The following is a 16582-nucleotide window of genomic DNA, read 5'->3' as shown; positions in this document are numbered from 1 at the left end:
GGTTCGGTGATCTGGACCACATGCTGTCTTAAAGGCGCAGGCGCGCCATCCTCCTAGCACTAGTTCTGCTCCACGGCGGGCAGAATAAACAACAAATACTCCACTTCATTCTTTGAAAAAGTCTTTTATTTCCAGAGCAAAGTAAACTGCATAGAAAAAGAGTAGGAAAAGGTCCAAACTAGAAGTGCAGCGAGATCAGTAGCAACTCTTGACACGGCAAGAAGAAATAGGATGGTTTGCGCATGCGCACTCGGTCCTGTTGGGGGCTTTTTAGCTCGCACAGAAGTCATTTGCTAGTCTCACGGCAATAAACCATGTGCTGACAGAGCGTTCTGGGCCCCTTCAAGAGAAATAGATTTATCTCTTTTGCATTTTCAAATACACACAAAAATAGGACTTTTCATCTCCTAATGCACTCCTCCGCCTCATAATCTCATTGATACGATATATATATCTCTCTCTCTATATATATATATATTTATATATGCTCCCTTATTAAGACAAATGAGGCTGATTAAACTGCTGTGACAGCAAAGCCGTGTGGACATTGCCCACATTTGCTCCAAACGTGGATCCAGCATGAGAACGGCAACGTTTTCACAAAGGTCCAAGAGGCCACCAGAGAGAAAGAAAGAGAGCGCCAGCAAAAAGTCCCGTTGGCTTGCGTGCGCTACAATGACTTGGAAACGTTTGCTCGGCCACGTACAGTAAAGCAGCGCCGCCGCCGCCGTAACTTTAGTCTTCTGCAAATACGCAAAGGGTTTGCCTCGGGACAAAATTGGGAAAACAATTGGAAGTTTGCAAGGAAAAGATGAGGAGGTGAACAGAATAAATAGATGGCATTACACCTGTCATCATTTCAAAAGACAAATATAGACAAAAGTCACAACCTTACATAAAAGTCATCTCTCAAATATATTCTAAAGCATTCTTGAAATATTCCAAATTTTATCTTGCGATATTTTATTTGATCTAGTTGAGCAACATTTGAACTCTATTCTTGTAAATATTTCAACTTGGATTACCATTTCAAATAAGTTGTTGAAATTTATTCTTTGAACATTCCAAATATATATACTTGTAAACTTTATTGCACGGGTCCGGAGAAAGCAAGTGCACAGAAGCTTAAAATAGTCATCAACGTTATTCTTGTAACATTTCAAATTTCAGGAAATTCTTAACGTTGAAAGCTTGCCATGGGAATTGACAGGAATAAACCGAGGATTTATTCAAATGGACTTTAGTTACTTCTATTGACCTGCATTCATGGAGAGGCCGTCATGAAAAAGGTTTGCAATTGCCTAAATGTGCCACAGGAGGGCGACAAAACAACAGCTTGGTGGCAATTGCAACCCTTTGATAGGTTTTAAACTCAAGTCAAATGACACCAGGTGGCGCCAGAATAGAACGACTGACTTTCAGTGAATGACGGTGGGGAAATAAAATAAATAGAACGACAAAAATCCCCCACTTTATCTTTCCCATGGAAACGCGCCATAAAACTTTGCTCGGATGTCCACCGAGCGAGCGTCAGCAAAAACGGACCCTTGCCCGTTGAGGATGACCGTGTCGGTCGGTGGCCGTGAAATAGGGCAAGGGACCATCGAGTTCCTCGGCCAAAAGCCGGATCCTATAAAACGGACTCCATGTTTTCGCAATACTCGTGGTCCCCCAGGTTGTAGATGAACTGCGTCCGGTCCACTTTGGGAGCCTCCGAGAGCGACGGGTAGAAGTCGCCGGGCGTCATGTAGGCCTCGTGGCTCTTGATGTAGGTGTTGTAGTTGCGCCGCAGGCAGTACCAGGTGGTGGCGTACAGGAGGAAGGCCACCACCTTCAGGACGATGGCCAGGCTCACGTAGAGGCGCCGATACGACAGGTTGTCGTACAGCAGGCACGCGCCTTTGTCGCCGCAGTCCGAGCTCCAGAACAGGCACGTGGAGTCGATGGCCGCCCCGAAGATCAGGGGAGGCGGGATGAAGCCTGGGGGAACCAACACGATATATCTATTTTGGTTTTTGAAATGTTCCGATCTCTGGCAAAAATAATCTCACCCAAGAGTCGCAGCAAAAGGAACAAGACGCCAAGCGCGTAGGACTTGAGCTCGGGAGTGACGGTCCTGATGAGGACGATGACGGAGGGCGTCTGGGCCATGGCGCCCACCAGGCTGCACACGCAGATGATGCACAGGAAGACCAGGAAGGCCTCCTGGCAGCCGGCCGTCGGACATTTGCCCGCCACCGCCGTGGCCAGCTCGCTGTCGGAGGAGACGCACGCGCAGCCGCTCATGTTCTGCGTGCGGGAAAGCAAATGAATGAGAGGAAGGTTCTGGGGCCAGAAATGAATGAGAGGAAGGTTTTGGGGCCAGATGTTCGACGATCCAGTGTGAGCCACCTGATCTTGGTTGCGCGTGCATCCGGCGAAGCAGGCCGACAGGTAGGTGACGCCGTTGGAGCCGCACACGGGGCTGATGGACGACGTGAAGCAGTTGCACTCACTGATGCACGCCGCTTCTGGCTTCTTGCCCACCTGCAGCGTGCTGCAGGTGCGCGCGCGCGCACACACACACACACACACACACACACACACACACACACACACACACACACACACACACACACACACACACACACACACACACACACACACACACACACACACACACACACAACACGGTCGCCCGCTCAAAAACAACACCGGGCCAAAATCCAAAAAGACGGTCATCGATCAAAATGTTTTGATGTGCTCAAGAAGACGACAGGAAAATGGCTCGAATCAAATATGGAGCAGTTGTGGCCTGCAGTGACCATAAGCAAGCACCTTCAGACTCCAATGAAAGGGCTCACACCTCAGAGGCCGCCACAAAACAAAATGGACCTGTTGGATTTCTTCTCAACGGTACAATGCTCTCAATTGCCACGAGATGGCGCCAACTAACAGAAAATGGAAAGGAAGGAGGGAGGCAAGGCGGCTTCTTACTTGTTGCCGTACATGACGGTGACGCCGGCCACGGCGCCCGTGTCGCAGCCCAGGAAGAGGAAGGAGACGTAGCAGGCGCTGGAGACCAGGTTGACCAGCATGGCCATGCGGATGGCGCCCAGCGCCGACAGGTTGAGCTTCTTCACCAGCAGGCCTCCCATGAAGATGCCCAGGCAGGCGCACGGGATGGCCGTCATACCTGCGCAGCCACGCCGGCCGGTTACACGCCGTCTACATGCCGTTTTGCTTTGGGAGCACAGACCTAGCAGCTGGTTGGCCGAGGTGGTGGTCAGGTTGAACTGCTGCTCCAGGTATTTGCCCAAAAAGGCGGCAAAGCCGGCCACCACGGCGATTTCCATGCAGGCGGCCAGGATGATGCAGGTGAAGACCGGGTTGGACAGCAGGTGTTTGGTCACCTTGGGGATCACTGCCGACAGGAAAGGGGGCGGGGCAAAGACACAGACATTTGGGTTTTCAAGAGGCTCGCATGACAATGAGCCAAACGCAGCCAAACGGAGTTAATGGCTTACTCTTTCAACACTTTTTGTTTTCCCATCTCCTCAGCTCAATATTTGCTTGACTCCTCCCACAAAAAAAGAAATCAAGGCTCACCCCGGAGTTGCTGGAAGCAGGTGGGGCCGGCGGAGGGCCGAGTGTCGCCGGCGGCGCCGTTGCTGGCCTTGGGAACGTCGGGAGACAGAGGAGCCGGAGCCAGCATGGCCCGCTCGCCGTCGGCGGCGGCCTCGTCCCGCTCCTTGCCGGGCAGCGACTGGGGGAAGCCGAACATCAGCAGCGCCGAGCAGAAGAGCAAGGCGCCGCACAGGAGGAAGCCCGCCCACCAGGCGCCGATCCAGCGCGGGTCTTCCGGGGTGATGCCCAGCTTTTCTGTCGGCACGAGCGGCACCGGGTCACGCGGGGCCGCTCTGGCTGCCGCACGCCGCCAGGGCACTCACCCGTGTCGATGAAGATGGCGTCCACGTAGAATTTGGTGCAGACGGAGCCTAGGATGAAGCCGCAGGCGGGCCCAAAGACCAGCGTGGAAAAGAGGATTCCTGCGTGCAAAAAGAGCCCACGCATCAATTGGAAAGCCCACCTCTGCCAGAACATTTGACTTTGTGGAAATAAAGTGAGAGAAAATATGTCTGGGATTGAATTAGCATAAAGGCTGTTCTTTTTTTTTATTTTTTAATTCGCATAGAATGAATGAACAAGTATCCAGCCCTGACGATGTGTTGGCATTGCTCTTATCTTGGCGTGCAGTTGAAACTTGTGGTTAGCAGCCACACGTACACAGAAAGGCCTCTTCCTTTTAGCTAACCGTTCCGGTTTGAGAAGGGGAAGAGAAACACCTCCGCACGTTCGAAAGCGCAGTCGGCGAGCCCATGTTACCGCGGCGTAGCAACACACACGTGAGCGAGAGGCCCGGCCCGGCCCGTTAGCGGAAACTCATTTGTTGGCGTTGTCGTCAAGCAGCCCCGCAAATGATCCTCCCGTTTGTCGACGTCAGACCAACCTAATTCAATAAGCGAGATCTGCTCTCCTGTTTTGGCCGCCATCTAATTTGTTTAGCGAGCAACAGGCCAAGGCAGCTGGCTTTGAAACGGCCGACAGGCGTTTTGATTCGAAACCCGACTCGACTGTGGTATTTGTCATCGTGCAAAGATGGCCGCCGTCAAGACGCTGTATGAAAAGTCCAAATCCTGGAAAGCGCCACAGAAACGTCGAGTGCATTCCGACCGCAGTTCATTTTGTGTTTTGGTCGCACAAAGCCAATTCCTTGGTCTTCTCCAGTAATCCCGCTCAAGTTGGCCGGCTAATCCGCCGAGCTAGATAAGCCTCGGCGGGCGGGCGTGCGGTCCACTTTCACGAGCGGGACCGCACAGAGATGAACGACGGGCTACGGCGGCCACGTGTCAAATGAACAACTGGTATCTTTTGTGTGGCAACTCTAAAAAAGAAATAAAGAGCTAGCACCAGTGGCCTTCTTTGACAAAACACAAACAGAGAGGGCGTCGGCTCCGACCGCACGGTGACGTTATGCAAACAGGCGGAAGGCACGCAAACGTCGCCGCCGCCGTCTCGTGGGATGACGAATGGCTGGCTGAGGATGCGCCGCAGGCGTCAGACGGCAGCTCTCACCTGCCACGTCAAGTGGGCCAGCCCTGTTCCAAGCGGCTTTCAGGGTTCATCTTGCGCTTAGACAACCTCTTTACATTCATTAGGCCAAGTCAAAAGTGTCGGGACGGGGACCCATTTCAAGCCGCTTTTGACAACATTGGGGACTTGATCAATTTGCGTCAATGCGGAAATATGATTTGACTTGCTAGCAGGTCACTGAACTCATTCAATTCCAAAGTCACCACTGCACTTCAAATGATTAGAAATAACGTTTCTACGAGCAACATGGTGTTGCTCAACATTTTGCATCTATTTTTTTTATTTTTTTATTCGAGATTCCTGCAGTGGCCCAATAGTTTCCTGTCGGGCAACATAATCCTCTCACAACAAATCATGGCGTCGCGGCGTCTCCGATGGCGCGGCGACCCCGCCGATCGTGCGGCCCGTGACCTAAATAACACGCTTAAAAAAGGCTCAACTCGCTCATGTTCACCAGCCTGCAAATAAAAAAAATAAAAAAAACTTTGTGCGCTCACTTCTAATCAGGCCAAATTTGGCTAAACCAAACCCTGGGCAAACTTCCGGCCGGGATGTCGTCTCGCCCAAACAAACGTGAGACGCTCAAATAAAAAGTGCAACAGATTGTAGGGGATTTGGATTTCAAGTGTCAAAGGGGACTGCCGCATTTCCTGCTAGCCTTTTGCTCCGCTTTCAAGGAACCAATAACGTGACGTCACTGTCCAACAAATCGTAACATCTTTCTTCTTGTTTGGAATGTACAAGAAAGACGTAGCAAAAAGTCAAATGCATTGACATTTTTACATCTGAAAGCAAATGACGACGCGTCGCTTGAAAACCGACTTTGTCCTTTTGTATAATTCAGAGGCGGTGTCAAGCTAGCTGTCTCGTATCGCAGCGAGACGACGAAAAGAAAATTCACTCAAGATAAACGCACGAGCAAAAGCGTCAAACGCAGACAGTTAAAGCCTGCGATGCCATCGCCGCTAAAAATAGCCACCGTTTTTGCGCTGAAGCTAAGCTAGCGGGTTGCGGAAATGACAAAGCAACCTATCACGAAAAGAAAAGGGCTTAGCAATGAGTTGGTCGGCCATGGAGGCCAATGCCATTAGGAGCCTTTAAATTGACCTGCAGGAACATAATCTGCTGAGTCCAATTAACCTCGTGTCAGGAAGTCCCGATTGACCTCAACCGATTGCCGGGCTCACGTTTACCCAAAGGACTGGCCGAGATGATACAAAGATGCGGAATTCCACATTTGTTGGCATTCCCCCTCGAGATGTTTGCTCGGGGGCCGAGACAGAGACAGACACTGCCCGCATTGTTAGCCGGCCGCGCGGTGGGCGGCGCACGCTAACGGGACGACGACTCGTCGTCGGGATTGAGGAGACATCAAAATATTTTGCTCTTTTCTCCACAGAATCGTTCGGAGGCAACGTCAGCACGCAGTTTACGGCGAGGCCCGAAAAAGCCATTTTGGATCTAATCCTTCAAGATGACATTAGCGGGCGGCGAGTTTAAGTAGCTTAGCCAAACGCCCGGCTGGAGTTGGAGCACTTGAGCAGGAATCATGAAAGGACTCTCCAGATCCTTTTGTCACAATGACGAGCAAAAAAAAAAAACGGCGCATGCTCTGGGCGCGTCCCGTATATATTTATGCTCCTGTGGGAAGAGCCAAAATTAGCAGTGGCCGCTGAAAGGTCAGAGAGCGCTGGGAATGGATGAAGGGGGGGGGGGGGCACATTTACTCGCTTGGAGCTCGTGGAAGAAAAAGCAGAAGGTGGGGAAGTCGGAAAAGGCTGTGAACGCTGTGAGAAGCTCGGACAGCAACAGGCAGGCAGACTTTGCCAGAACTGCTTTTGACTTGTCCCCGAGTTGTTTTTCACAAGCCTTTGTGGTATGCACGCAGGGCCCCGCCCCGCCCCGCCCCGCCCCGCTCACTGCCATCTCACACATGGGCAAGCCGCTTGGCATTCCTGCTGCACGCAGCAATTACAGCTAGCGAGCTAGCGAGCTAGCGAGCCGGTCCCTCCCGACTCGACTCTCACTGCGCCTCGGTCAAAAAACTTGGAGCCAGAAATGCAGCAGAACTGCCAAAATGCTGTCGTCTAAAAGATAAAAAAAAAAACCACTGAAAAATACAAAATGAAAAGCAGCTTTAAGGTTTGTGTCTCATTTAAGTTAGCAAGTGCTCATCCGACCGCATGTCCACACAAGCTAAGGTTGCATTGCTATCAAGACATTATTGGAATCTTCTTGCCAGTCACAGCTCATCTATCTGTTGGCCAACAGGTTAGCTGCCTTCCACGCACGCACGCACGCACGCACGCACGCACGCACGCACGCACGCACGCACGCACGCACGCACGCACGCACGCACGCACGCACGCACGCACGCACGCACGCACGCACGCACGCACGCACGCACGCACGCACGCACGCACGCACGCACGCACGCACGCACGCACGCACGCACGCACGCACGCACGCACGCACGCACGCACGCACGCACGCAGCTGCTTAACCACAAAGTAAACACACGCTGGCTGGCCAGGCCACATCGGACGAGACTAAGGTTGGCAAGTGCCAAGTAGCGCACGTTGCTAACGCGCCCGCTAGCCTGCCTGCCTGCCTGCCTGCCGTCTGCTAAGCATGTGTGAGCTTGTGAGCAAAGTCAACTCGCTGCCGCTCTCTATTTTCTCTCCAATTTTCTTCAAAGCGCTCCGAAAATCCTCCTCAAATGCCGTGCCAGGATGTAACGTCAGTCAGATGACGACTGGATTAACTTGGATTGTTTGGAAATCCACCACAGCGCACATCAGGTCTTTTTTTTTTTTTTACACGTTATGGTCGCGGAGACGCAAATGGTACGCGGCTAAAGAATGCAAATAAAGCGCACCTCGGGGAGGTGAAGGCAAATTTCAGACAATCTCCTCCATTCATGCGGCCGGGACCACATGACACGCCTGCGGCGGCGGGATTAGGACCATCAGCTGAGCGCCACTCAATAGCGCATTGTTCCCCGCTCGACGCTCACTTTTGCTGCAGCTTATCCCAGCGGGACAGGAGCCGGCGCCTGGCAAAATCCAAACGCCCCCCCCCCACCACACACACACACACACACGTTTCCTTGTTGCCGAAGGGGGCGGGGCTTCTAGGATGTTTTCACCTTTCAGTACGGCTGGCTATCAAGGTGCTTTTGGCAGAAAACGGAAGGTCACGGCTCACCTATGTAGAGAGACGAGTCTTTCTTCTTGACGTGGTCGTCGATGTAGGACACGCCCAGGGGCTGCACCGGCGTGGTCCCGATGCCGAGCAGCACCTGAGCGCCGATCAGCAGCAGGTACATCATGTTGGTGTTGGTCCTGTTTGCGCACACGGCGTCCTCGGCCATCTGGACGTCCTTGCCGCTGGCGTTGGAGCACACGTCGCGCCCCACGTCCGTCCTCCACGTGTCGCCGATCTCGTACTGTTTGGTCAGAAACTCGGGCAGGGCCGAGAGGAGGGCGCCCAGCGCCATGATGATGCCGCCGCAGCCGATCAGACGGGGCCGATGGGCCTTGGCGCCGAAGTAGCTGACGAAGAGGATGAGGGCCAGGTTGCCGATCTCAAAGCTGCTGGCGATCACGCCCACGTCGGCGCTTTGCAGGTTGAAGCGGCGTTCCAGCGTGGTCAGCACGCTCACCTGAAAGACAGCAGAAGCACTGGCGTGGTATTTTTTTTCTCTTTTCCTGCAGCCTTTCCTTGGAATTGTCATCAAGTTTACTCATTTCCCGTAGAAGGTGCCAAGCCAGATGAGGAAACTTATGCCTCGAGAAAAAGTTGTTGGTTTTTTTTTTTTTTATTGTGGGTGGTGGCGGGTGGAGCTTCCATGTGAACCACTGTGACACATCCAAACATTCCTCAGACTATTTTCAAATCAGTCCCAAACGGGCCTCCCCCATTTTCCATTCTCCCACTGGCTCCTCGATGAGGGAAAAAAAAATATAAAAAAATCAACGAGCGCTTGTAGCGTTGCAAGATTTATTTTTCCACTGATGTGATTGATTTTGGATGATCTTCTCAAGCGCTCATTTGGGTTGGCCACGTGACTCGAAAAGGGGAAGACATTAGATGGATGCTCCGATGGTTACCAACAAATCCTTTTCACATATCTTCACTTAGGAGTGACACTAAGTTGAATGCCCTTTTACGTGCCCAGCCTGCTCACATAAATAAATCAATAAATAAATAAATGAAATCAATAAATACATCAATAAGTGTGGCGTGGCATGAGCCGATCTTTGATTCTGACACGGGGTTACAATATTCCAATTAAAACTGACAATATTTAGGTCAATAAAATCAGCTTTCCCCATCAAACAATCGATTTTAAAAAATACAACAGTTGGTACAATTTAAATTGCAACTTTATGATTCAGTTTAAATTGTCACAGTGTTCCCTAGATTTCAAGTCCTTGGGGCTGACTAGCACCACCCAAAATGTAGACGTGTGACAATTTTCAAAGAAGTCGTTTTCACGGCAGCCCTCAAACAACTATGGCGTCTCGTCAGAGCGCCTCGAGCCTGATCGACGAGTTGACGGAAAACCACAAAGTCTCGCTTTTTTTCTCTGCCACTAGTTACAGGCCGCACTGGTTACTTGTGCACTTCCACCGAAACGGAGAAGACAGCCTGTCCAGAGGCAAAACCAAACATGGAGGGGAGGGAGGAGAAGGGAGAAAAAAAAAAAAAAAAAGCCCATCCACAGCTACGTCTCATCAAAAAAAAATGTTTAACAAGTTGCATGGCAACAAAATAAACCTTGCGCTGGGATGTCCCATGACCTCACAGCGCCGGTCTTGTCATTTTTCCGACTCCATCGAGCAGGCAATTTGGCCCAATTATTCAGAACAACAAAGCATCTGAATACATTTGGATTTAAAGACCTGTTTTTTTTTTTAAACTGCTATTTTCTTGCTGTTCGGGGCGGGTGTTGACCAAAAGCGACATAACGCAAGCTGGACGTATTCTTTGTCAGCTTGCTTCAAGCGTTTGTGCTCATTTGAGATAAAGACCAAAAAATAGAGAGAATTAAACGAATGAAGTGAAAGAACTTTGATGGTGCTAATTGCACTCCTGTGACTTTTGACTGGCGTGTTCCGCCGGCGCCCGACGTGTTGATTAAGCGCCTGATGCTAATTATCAGCTCACACAAAAAAACGGGCCGCCGTGATAGCCGGCCGGGATTGTCGCCGTGCTGGCTGGCTGGCAGCAGGCGCTTTTAGATCCCGTCAGCCAATTAGGGACTCTTACAGATAGCACGAGAAACTCACAAGGCAAAGCGGGTCGGGCGGGCCTGAGTTTTTCTTCCGGTGACGGTATACATTTGAGAGACATTTCTGGGCCAATCAATAAAATGCTGGCATCCTAAAGAAAGCCACTTCATCTGGAGACGCAAACACTTTGAGGTCATTGATTAGTTTGGCTCTTTCATTAAAGAAGGCAGCCAACATTTTTTTCTCGCTAATGATTTCCACAGAAGGAACGACGGATGGCACACTTGGGAGGAAGAAACAATATTTAGTTTGGATGTTGTTGACATACAATTCTTTCAGGTATCGGGTACTCGTCTCCACCGATACTAAAGGCAAAAAAAAAAAAAATCTGACGTGGAGTTAAGTCCTCCTTGGCAGTAGGTGGCGCAATACGTCACACATCACCCAAACATCATCAAGAAATCTGTTCAAGATTTTTCATATAACAAAAGTATCCGCATTTGCGATTGGTGAGCGAGGATCTGAACTTTCCAGATTGTTGGCCTTGGAAAAAGGAGCCAGCCGTATTGGGTGTGTTCAATCTAGCGGGCTTCTTATGGAGAAACACCATTGCTCACTATTTAACAGATACATTCTCCAGGCTGATCTTTTTATAGTCTGTGTACGTTCCTGAAGTTCTTGTAAACAGTCTCCATTCCTATTTCTGATGGTCTCCACGTTCCCTCCCGACTGAAGTACACCGTCGAATTTGCCTGCCTGCCTGCGCCTCAGCCTAAGTTTCCCATGGCCCTCGTTGGACAACGCCAAAGTTGTCCAAGCTCCTATTTTCGACGACACACTTTTCGCCACGCAGTAATTTGACAGTAGCAGCAGCAGCAGTTCCGTCCCCCCAAGTGAGCAAGTTGCCCATCCACCAGCCGTGCAGTGGGAGCCCAGGTAAACTCACCAGGTACGCTCCGACGGTCCCCTGCGCCAACATGAGAGCACATTCGGAAATGAGGAATATCTTGATATTTGAGAAGCAGGACGACTTCTTGCGGGGGTCGTCCACTTGCGGCATGTTGTCCCCGCCGCTCTGCTCCGACCCCCGCTGCTTCTTCACCTGCATGGCCGCCAACTTCCAGCCCAAGCAGCAGAAACAGCTCAGGGCGTCTACATCCGTGCACGAGAGCCGCCTCGTCGGAAGCTTTTACTCCCCCAACTCAAAAACTAAACAAAAATACGTCGCTCCGGTCTACTAGAGGAAGCCGAGCGGCACACGTCCGAGCACCTTGTTGGTTCGCCTAAACATCGCTGGCTCCCTTCCCTCCCGGAGGGTGCCACAAGACGAGCAGAAGGTCGCAAAGTGTCCTCCGCGTGGAGGCTCGGCTCGGCTCGACTGGTTTTGGCTCGGCTCTCACATTCTCAACTCTTCTTCGGGACTGTGAATGTGTGTCTCCCCGCCCCCTTGGAGGCTCATACTCGGGACAGACAGGAGGCGCGGCGAGACGAGAAGAGACGAGGCGAGGCGGGGGCGAGGCGAGCGCTCTGCGACGTACCCCGTCACTTGGCCCAGGGGACAAAAGACACTTTTTGGTTTGTTTATGTTTGTTGTTTTGACATTAAAAACAAACTCTTATCGCAATAAAAGTAGTCATATAACATGGACGTGTCTTTAGGGCGACAAAGGCGAAGTAGTCACGGGAACATAATAGTGACGGTTGGACGTGGAAATCACCTGACGCCTTACGATGACGTCACAAAGACTCATTAGTTTATGCGACTTTTTCAACGTTTCAAACATGTATACAAATAAACAAAGGTATACACGAACCACTAAATACATGATTAAAACTACAAATACATTGAAATAATCACACAAAAGGCATATAATGCCATTTCATCGTGACGTTTGAATTTCACCCAGGTCATAAAAGTAGACAGTGTACACTTAAAAGTAGAAATGATGTCACCCTTTGTGGGAGAGTATAAATGATGAATGCTAGATGACCTGCTTGTTTTTTACAGGCACCCTGGTGGATGGAAGTGGTGTCCTGCCCGGTTGGTTACATAGGGGAAGAAGAAGAAAAAAAAAAAAAAACAACTCTCTGATGATGCTAGGAAAATCACAAGTCAAGTCAGTTCATATCGTGCTGGTTTCAAAATGACTAAAGTACGCATATAACACTAAATGACAGGGTTGTGAGAGACGCTCGTGAAGTGTAACTCCCGATTGTCCAGATTTAGGGGAAATACAGTGTGTGTGTGTTTACTTGCAGCGGACATTTGGGAAGGCCACTCAGGTACTCCTGTCCCGATGGCGCTGGCAGGAATGTTTGAATTGTGTTTGGATTGTTTTGCCTGGAGAACTCAATGCTATTTTTAGCCTTTGTTAAAGGGTGTGGACAGCGGGAACCAGGCCCAGCCCGTCGCCAAGGCGGGGACGTCTCCAGGCTCACACGCTCGTACTTTTGGATATACTACTGTGGTATTGCGTTTCCTTTTTGAGGGGGCAAAACACGTGGCTGGATGCTATTCAACAGGAGACTGAGCAAGAAAACGGGCCACTGCAACCAATTAGAGGCCTTGCCGGACCAGTCGGTCCGCTTTACCACTTTTCAAAGGAATACTTCCGCCACTTTTTTTTACTTTTGACTGTGGAAGTGAAACAACACACAACTTGGCCTCGAGAATCCTGCTCGCTTAACGCTAACAAAACGCAAAAGGCTAACAAATACCGTCGTGAGTTGAACACAAGCAGTGACGCAACACACGTAGCCAGGCGAAAAAACAATACTCAGGCGGGCGTATATTCTTTATCCTCTGTGGAAAATGATTGTTACGATGAGTGAAAGATTTGTCTATGTCTGTATCGTACTGCCCCCTGGTGGTCAAGGCACACATCAGAAGAAGCACAGTATGGAGCTGGAACAGCATGCGTGTGTGTGTGTGCGTGTGTGTGGCTTGAGTTTCACAGGCGCCCAGGACAATAATTTAAGATCCCAAGTCGCTTGCTGTTTTTATCTCTGAGGTACTTTAAAACGCTTGTCAGTCTTCATTCGCAAGACAAATGGGAGCATCGTGGAGGGGTCAGGGGTCGCGCGAGGCAATATCAAACGCAGCACGCCGCCAAGGTGCGTACACGGCGGGCGCCCCTCCGAGTCAACCTGTGGCTCCTAAAAGGAATTAATTTTGTTTGCTAATAGCATCCCGTCTAAATATAGCCGGGCGCTGTCTGCTTCTTACATTTGCAAAGTCTATTTTTACAGCGCTATCAAGCGCGAGGTCGGCGAGCAGCGATAGCGTCTGCTCTGCTCCTCGCAGCAAACATTCAAAGCCACACGCTCCGTTTTTCTCTCGGGGGGAAATCAAGCCACGGGACACCGGTGCTGCTTTACTGAAGGCCTCGCTATTCTCTCTCTCTCGATATGGATCCAAATGAGATTGTTCCTGAAATGTCGAATCGCTGTCAGATTTCGCCCAAAACTGAATCCGGCCTTCTTTTTTTCCGGTGAGTCGTTGATAAGTCGATAAGATCCGTCCATCACCAGGCGACCGCTTTCACAAAGCAAAGCTCTCATTAGACAGCTGCGGCACAAGATGCAAGGGCGGCCCATTAGCGTGTCATTTCCCCCCCCCCCCCCCCGGCAGGAAGGAAGCCTTCACACTCACACCTTCACAATTACAGGATGAGAGCGAGGCAGCCAGCCATTGGGCCAAAAATACGCACTCAATTGCCCGAACTTCGTTTTCAATAAGAAGCAGGAAGTTCCAAAATGGCCACAGTCAAAAACCTTTTTGTCATTTGACATCTCACTGATGTGGATGAGTGAGTTCGGGAGGGGGGGGGGGGGGGGAGAAGTTCAGTTCAGTGCTGTGAAATCATCTCAGAGCCTCCAGTGGCAGAGAACCTTTTCCACACGGGGTCCAATTAGTCAGCGTTTCAACTTGCCAAACAATCCCAATCCAAATGTCAGCGGCTAAAATAAGCAAAAGGAGAAAGCGGCCCAGCTGCCGTCGCTTCCTACTCCACCAGGACCGGACCTCATCTTGTTCCCAAGCGCAGCTAGCTCTAACTCAAACTTACCCTCAAAGAAAAAAAAAAAAGAAGCCACTTTGCTCCCCACGAGAGTTGAAACGAGTCCAAGGTAAATGAAAGGCTTTGGCGCCCAGTGCAGATTCACATACTCGGCCATCGCTCAATCAATCTTTGCGACAAATGACCTCCCGTTTCAAACACTTGATGTTTTACAAAACGCCCTCCGCCATTTCGAACGTGGTCTGCCATACGGAGGAATCGGCGTGACGATTCCGACTGCCTTTCCTATTGTTGAGGTGTCACGCAACTTGAAACTCTCCACTGTCCTTAAATAGGTGCTCCCTTCTCTGCCGACTCGTCCATCTGGTTTTCGGCAGTTCATTTGCAAATGCTGAGCGGCTAAATGACACAAGCGACAACAACGGCCATCACCGTGGCGACGGCTGAGGCGTCGCCCACCGAGGCGTATCCTGTTTTCGGGCGAGGCGGCGTTTCCCACCATTCAACCATTTCTTACACAAGTGGCACCGGCTCAAATTTTAGGGCCACTTCCCAATTGGCCATTGAATGTCCAGCGCCACGCAGACATCGAAATGAGCACACCAAAATTAAAAGGAGGAGGAGGAAAGAAAAAAAAAAAAAAAGAAAAAAAGCACACCACCAGCACAGTCACACAACCTAAGGAGTGAGTGTGTGTGTGTGTGTGTGTGTGCGCGTTAAGCCCATAAGAAGATTTGCTTGTAAAGTTACACTCTGCTGCACGAGAGCAGCTTGAGGCTATTTAACTCTCTTCCCAAGCAAATAAATGTCATACCAAGAGAGAAATGACCGCAATTTCAACTCCATTACAGTTTTCCTCATGAAGTCTCAGTCTGCAGGGGCGCATTGATTTCAATAAGGTAAATGGAAAGCAGGGCACGCGCACGCGCGAGCGCGCACGCAGCTTCAGTTGCACGACGCTTCTTGATATATGCTGCTCTCTAGTGGCGAGTATTTTTCTCTTTTTCAGCTCAGCTTTTTGACAGAAGCTAACGTGGTCGTCATGGGAACGGAGAGCGTCCCATGGATTAAAAAAAAAAAAAAAAAGGAGCCCAAAACAACTTCCAAAGAAATGAAAGGTCAAGCGGCGTCCGATGGTCCAGATCCGGGATCCTCCTTCCTTCTAAGTGTGAAAAGGTAGAGCATCCCGGATGCAAAGGAAGTAGTACTCAAACTGTCCACTAGATGGCAGGAGAGCGCAAAGAAAACAAGCTTTAGAGTTGGGAGCGGCGCTTCTGGCTTGTTCGGAAACTCTGGACGTGGACGACGGGAAATTGTCACGTCACGTTTCCTGCGGCATCTTCAATGTTCCCGAAGTCATTTTCTTCTCGGCTTCCCATCCATTTTAGAGGGTCGTCCAGTTCTCGGGAACGTTACTGTGACACCTTTCCAGTTGATGCTCCCTTCGTGGCATATTTCATGCCGCCTTGGAAATGCTTTTTTTTGGCCTTCTCCTGACAATCCATTGGAGCTCTGATGCTGCAGAAGAAAACACTCAGAGTGTCCCCGTTGGCACGCACGCACGCACGCACGCGCGTCTGACAACAACGGCGTACTCGAGCACGTTCATTAACGATAACCTGACGCCACTTCAAGTTAAATTTGTTTCACCCAATCCAATACGAGCAGGTCGTCGTTAGCGGGTGCCGCCGAGCGCTCGGATTGAAGTTGCCATGGAGACCTTGTGACAAACACAGCAGGGGTCAAAGGTAGCCAAAGATGAAGAGGTAGGCAAGCAGGAAAAGACAGCAGACGTTACTCACACTTTCAGTCTATGAAAAAAACAAAAACGTTGAATGTGATTTCCGTCACGAAAAGTGTTTGGTCCAAATGATGCGGAAAAGATGTTGACGAGGCCAATCTGAAGCTGCTCAGCAACACACCGATGGCGACACCTTAGCGAGTCATCTAAAGAAGGCAGCTGCCACACGTTAGCCAGTGACATTTGCCGAAAAGTCGGCGGCTCGGCGCCGCGTGACACCCGGTGGCGCCTCGGCTCACAATTTGCGAGCTTTGCCAAATGAGGTCAAAATCCGCAAATGTTGATTCCATTCGTGAACTTGCTGAAATCCACACCGAGAGTGTGTTCTTTTTTTTTTACCGTCAAAATCATGGAGATCGGTGGACAAATCCTATTTTTGACTTGTCATGATGG

General features: G+C 50.4%; 1 protein-coding gene and 1 long non-coding RNA gene across 7 annotated transcripts in view; one reads left to right on the top strand and one right to left on the bottom strand.

Annotated features, from left to right (window-relative positions):
- Positions 1–123: 123 nt before the first annotated feature.
- Positions 124–16582, bottom strand: part of slco3a1a (solute carrier organic anion transporter family member 3A1a) — a 29053-nt gene continuing 12594 nt past the window's right edge. For 4 of the 6 annotated variants that reach the window (XM_085914326.1, XM_085914324.1, XM_085914325.1 and 1 more), the window contains 8 exons: positions 11317–12403; positions 8341–8797; positions 3930–4028; positions 3589–3861; positions 3239–3403; positions 2977–3175; positions 2052–2536; positions 124–1980 (listed from right to left, as the gene is read on the bottom strand). In XM_085914326.1, the coding sequence (XP_085770452.1) occupies positions 1631–1980; positions 2052–2536; positions 2977–3175; positions 3239–3403; positions 3589–3861; positions 3930–4028; positions 8341–8797; positions 11317–11478 (2190 nt within the window). In that variant the 5' untranslated portion in view covers positions 11479–12403 and the 3' untranslated portion in view covers positions 124–1630. Of the gene's footprint in view, positions 1981–2051; positions 2537–2976; positions 3176–3238; positions 3404–3588; positions 3862–3929; positions 4029–8340; positions 8798–10427; positions 11259–11316; positions 12404–16582 lie in introns of those variants that run through there. The other 2 variants (XM_085914328.1, XM_085914329.1) reach the window with 2 other exon arrangements.
- On the top strand, positions 10390–14459 carry LOC147055065 (uncharacterized). Its single transcript, XR_015066423.1, has 2 exons — positions 10390–11945; positions 12378–14459. It is a non-coding gene; the product is annotated as an uncharacterized LOC147055065 (long non-coding RNA).

Source organism: Syngnathus leptorhynchus, chromosome 6 (genome assembly GCF_054491065.1).
Source record: "Syngnathus leptorhynchus isolate UIUO chromosome 6, UIUO_Slep, whole genome shotgun sequence".
In the NCBI taxonomy this organism is placed as follows: domain Eukaryota; kingdom Metazoa; phylum Chordata; class Actinopteri; order Syngnathiformes; family Syngnathidae; genus Syngnathus; species Syngnathus leptorhynchus.
Note: the sequence above shows the minus strand (reverse complement) of the source record. Positions and strands in the feature narration are given on the sequence as shown.